Below are 5,000 nucleotides of genomic sequence, written 5' to 3'. Positions count from 1 at the left end.
GAAGCGCTACGAAATAAATCCCTTCATTACGTAATTTTTAGTATATGAAGAGGGATTTATAAGCCACCATTACAAAGTAAATCACCCCCCCCTCTCTTCCAGTTTACACTATATCCTGATATATCTGTACTAATCCAGAGGATTAATTAATCTCCCATATTCTTAAGAAAGCTCCGAAATAAATCCCCACGTTTACATACTTTTAGTATTTCTTGATCTATATTATACAGAGTTATTGAATAAATCTCTCCCACCTCTGTCAGTCTGCGTTAAATCCTAATTTTTCTTTTTCAATGGGATTTATTATTGCAACAATCCTCGAAGCTCAAGGAGAGCCCCCCCCCTTCCTTCTGCGTCAGATGTCTTCTTGACACCCGTCAGGCAACCTCTTCCCACATTCCGGTACTGGGAGTCGGTAAAATCTATTGTTTCCCTCCCCTTTCTCATGTAGCTAAGCTTAAGAATTCTTTTTCCGCTTCCGTTTTCCCCGATTCGTGAATGAAATCTTCCTTCGCGATTGAGTTAATTGCATCTTAATCTCATCTACTTCTCGTTCCCGGATTGGCATTGTGCTGCCCATCCCGACGGACTCCTTGTTTAAATTAATGAAGTAGTATATATTTTGTAAAAATTTACTGGTATTGAATAATTGTCTTGAGAATGTACCCTTATTATTGGCTATTTGGTTTAAAGGGAATGAGGTGTCTTGTGTGGACCTCTGGACCATTCACTCCAGCCGAGGCGTTTCTTATGTATTTATATCAGGTTTTTCCCATAGGGGGTAGTGCCTTCAGTGCACCTCATGCGGCGCGCTGTAGGCATTACTTAAAGTATCTTTGCAGCGTCCCTTCGGCCCCTGGCTGCGATCCCTTTCATTCCTTTTACTATACCTCCGTTCATATTCTCTTTCTTCCATCTTACTTTCCACCCTCTCCTAAGAATTCCCCGTAAGGGGTTAGTGCCGTCAGTGCGCCTCATCCGGTGCGCTGTAGGCATTACTTTAAAGTCTTTGCAGCGTCCCTTTGGCCCCCAGCTGCGACCTCTTTCATTCCTTTTACTGTACCTCCGTTAGTATTCATTTTCTTCTATCTTATTTTCCACCTTGTCATAAGAATTGTTTCGTATTGCAACTGCAAAAGGTTTCCTCCTGTTACACCTTTCAAACCTTTTAACTGTCAGTTTCGTTTTCAGCGCTGAATGGCCTCGCAGGTCCCAGCGCTTGGCCTTTGGCCTAAGTTCTATATTCTGTTCTGTTCCATATATCAGGTTTTAGTGTGAATTATTGTGCTGAGTGAAATTTCTTTACTCAAATACCATTTTATCCCAAACACTTAAAGAATAAATGGAAATGAGTTCTGACGTCTGCTAAATGACCTGCATAAATATTCGGGATAGTCATTGATTTACAAAGATCATTGAGGAGAACAATCTAATTTCATTGTTTTACAAAGCTCATTGAGGCGAACAATCTATTGTCATTGATTTACAAAGATCATTGAGGCCTACAATCTAATGTCATTGATATACAAAGATTGAGGCGAACAATCTGATTTCAGTATTCAGTCAAGGCCAAAGTAAATCAGGAAAATGGAAGGTAAGGAGTGATGGAAATGATATTTAAATAAAAAAACAAAACGAAAGGACTGATAGCAATTATATTCAAATAAAAAAAGCAAAAAACAAAACCCGGCCAATCGAAATAAAGGAACAGCAGGGAGAGAGAGCAAACGACGGAACAAAAATAGATTGTAACGTAGACAGCAAATGCGGCTGTCGGCGTCCTTATCAAATCTATGGCCTTGCTAATATTACTCAACAGCTGCGGCCCTGCCTTTCCCCCCTTGCATATCAAAACGAGCATTATCAAACAACACGTATTCCCCCCATGAAGGTCTATTTATGGACCATGGCAACAGTTAAACCCATCCGAATTTCAGTTGCACAACTCTCTCTCTCTCTCTCTCTCTCTCTCTCTCTCTCTCTCTCTCTCTCTCTCTCTCTCTCTCTCTCTCTCTCTCATCCATCTTCTTCAGTGTCCTTTTCTTTCGTAACAAAAGCGAATCGTCCCCGACAGAGGAACAGGGCGGACGAGGGATCATTAGCCTTACCGTCGTCATCATCTGTGATCCTGAGGACGAGAGACATAGTGTGTGTATTTATATATATATATTCCTTTATCGCCTTGACCACTGTACCTTTGCCACCACCACCACCACCACTTGCCACCACAACCTGCTGCTGGTGCAGCCGCTACACTGGCGCGGGGACACGTGCCAAAACCTCTTGGTTGATCAGCTGGTGGTGCCCTGCTGTGCCCCGGGGCTGGCTGTGCCGAGACCGCACCGGGTGGGCATCATCCTCCTCCCAGCGGCGTGTGATCCCGGCCGGGTATGTGATGCCAAGTTGTGATTATTTCCTGTGGAAGGAGTTGGCAACTCGGGCACAACAAAGAGGCCTCCCACGGGTATCAGGGACGGGTAGACCACGTGCGAGGGGCACGGACGTGCCTCTGCATGATTAGGATACAACGGCCAAACCGAAATGACTACGAACGTGGCTGTCCAGAAGAAAGAGACCGTTCCGCGACAGGGCCGACTTAATTTACAATCTTTGAGGAGCCAATAACAGCATATTTTTATTTTTATCTCGTTGTATAATTTATTTTCATCAGTGAGTCTGGGCTAGATGTTGGGCATTTGTATAATTTATTTAGATGATTAGAAACTAAGTCATCTTTATCCTACCCTATTATCAAAACAGTTTAATGTATGATTTCAGTTCTTCATTTACTTTAATTTTTAAAACTATAACTCATCCTTTACTTGTCATCAAATTTCAGTTCTTTTGCTCATTTTACGTCCTCACGGTTAGACACGCAGAACAACAGTGTAAAGTCCCGTAGGGGGTTAGTGCCGTCAGTGCATCTCACGCGGTGCACTGTAGGCATTCCTTAAGGATCTTTGTAGCGTGCCTCCGGCCCCTAGCTGCAACCCCTTTCGTTCCTTTTCTGTACCTCCGTTCGTATCCTCTTTCTTCCATCTTACTTTCCACCTTCTTCTAACAATTATTTCATAGTGCAACTGCGAGGTTTTCCTCCTGTTACACCTTTCAAACCTTTACTATCAATTTTCCTTTCAGCGCCAAATGACCTCACAGGTCCCAGTGCTTGGCGTCAGGCTTAAATCTCATATTCCAACAGTGTCAAGCTGTTGACCCTTTCTGACCTGGTATGAGGAAGATGTGGCGTCGTATCTGCCACATCGACACGGTATCCCAACTTAGGTCAAGGTTTCATGAATCAAATCTTGGGAAAGTGGCAACGTCTAAAACGTACTACGTGTTCGTAGTCACTTTGGTTGGATGAGGGGAAGAGGAATAGGGAAGATGCCCTACAGCTTGGGTATCTATGCCTCATCGGCCTTGGCAATACCCGTAGTGACTTCTGTTTGTGAATGTGACACGGAATTGTACACTTTGTTCTGTCACGTGTCATTGGATCTTCATGAAACACAAAGAGAGGAATTATGCAAGCACAGCTTCATTCCATGTACAACAGCCGTTTGTTAGTATTATTATCATTTTTATTTATTATATTTATTTATTTGTTAATTTATCTGTTTTTCTAATAACTAATCTCCTTTTTCTGTAATTCCTTTTACCTTCTGTTATTTGAACGAACACCATATTCTTTGGAAGTTTGTGAATTTCAAGTCAGTGGCCCCTGTGGTGGGCTTGTTCCGTATGAATAGGCGTCATCTTCTGAATAATAATAATAATAATAATAATAATAATAATAATAATAATAATAATAATAATAATAATAATAATAATAAACACCATATTCTTTGGAAGCTTGAGTGTCCAGTCAAAGGCCCTTGTGGTGGCTTATTCCATTTGAATAGGGTTCATCTTCTGAATAATAATAATAATAATAATAATAATAATAATAATAATAATAATAATAATAATATTTTGATTATTATTTGCAACGTGCATCTGTCGGAAAAATATGACACGTTAATTTTTTTGAGGTTCGTAAATCTTTGAATGATTATTATCGACCGAACCGCTGACGATTTTTTCCAACTTTCTCTTTATCCCTTATCCTTTGCAATTGCAGACTTCTACGATCATGCATCTGGTAACATTGCAACTATCCTTTGTGTCAACTTATCCCCCCCCCCACCCCCTTCCGCCCTCTTGCAGCAGTCGCAAGTTGGCGGCTCTGCAAATTGGAATTGAAATCCTCGGCGAAAGATGTAATTTTGTGAACCAAGGGAACACAATCACTCCAGACGAAAGTGGAGGAGTTTTCGTAATTCCTTTTGTTATCCCAGGAACCCCGGCGAGTTCACATGGAGTCTGGGAGAGCCGTCTCGTTCTGAACGGGAGTTTTATATGATAAACTGAACAGCCCCAGGGCTGGGTGTCGCTCAGTGCTGCCAACCGTGAAATAAAACTGAGAGAATTGCGCAGTTGGTAGCGATGGTTATGTACAACAACAATGCCCTGATATTTTTTTGTGGGGGGTTTGAGATAGGACTATTTTACGACGCGTAAGAACAGCAGAAATATATTGTATTTTTTTCAGCGCACGGGGCATTGCAAGACTGTTTCGCATATAATTATTTCTTTATAGCAGGATTCCTTGATGTGATATAAAATATTTTACCCGACAAAGCAATATGACCAAAATGCGATTCCTTATCGGGAACGGTCTGTTAAATAAATAGAAAATAAACAGCTGATATGTGACTTGCAAGTTTGTACATTGTGGTTATATAGGAGGCGAGGCATACAGCCACATCCCTGAGATTTACTGAACTGAAGACTATATAATTTATATATAGATATATATATATTGTGTGTGTATATATAGTTATTATATATATATATATATATATATATAATGTATGTATGTATGTAATGTATATATACACAATAATAATTATATATATATATATATATATATATATATATATATATATATATATATATAT

General features: G+C 40.4%; 1 protein-coding gene across 5 annotated transcripts in view; it reads right to left on the bottom strand.

Annotated features, from left to right (window-relative positions):
* The window catches only part of LOC136851383 (uncharacterized), a 65,423-nt gene extending 63,041 nt beyond the window's left edge, over positions 1-2,382 (bottom strand). For 3 of the 5 annotated variants that reach the window (XR_010856855.1, XM_067125459.1, XM_067125458.1), the window contains exon 1: positions 2,109-2,266. Coding sequence is in view for 1 of the 5 variants with exons in the window: in XM_067125457.1 (XP_066981558.1) it covers positions 2,109-2,145 (37 nt within the window). In the remaining 4 variants the exon portion in view is untranslated. Of the gene's footprint in view, positions 1-2,108 lie in introns of all 5 variants that reach the window. The other 2 variants (XM_067125456.1, XM_067125457.1) reach the window with 2 other exon arrangements.
* Between the last annotated feature and the right edge of the window lie 2,618 nt (positions 2,383-5,000).

Source organism: Macrobrachium rosenbergii, chromosome 23 (genome assembly GCF_040412425.1).
Source record: "Macrobrachium rosenbergii isolate ZJJX-2024 chromosome 23, ASM4041242v1, whole genome shotgun sequence".
NCBI lineage: Eukaryota > Metazoa > Arthropoda > Malacostraca > Decapoda > Palaemonidae > Macrobrachium > Macrobrachium rosenbergii.
Note: the sequence above shows the minus strand (reverse complement) of the source record. Positions and strands in the feature narration are given on the sequence as shown.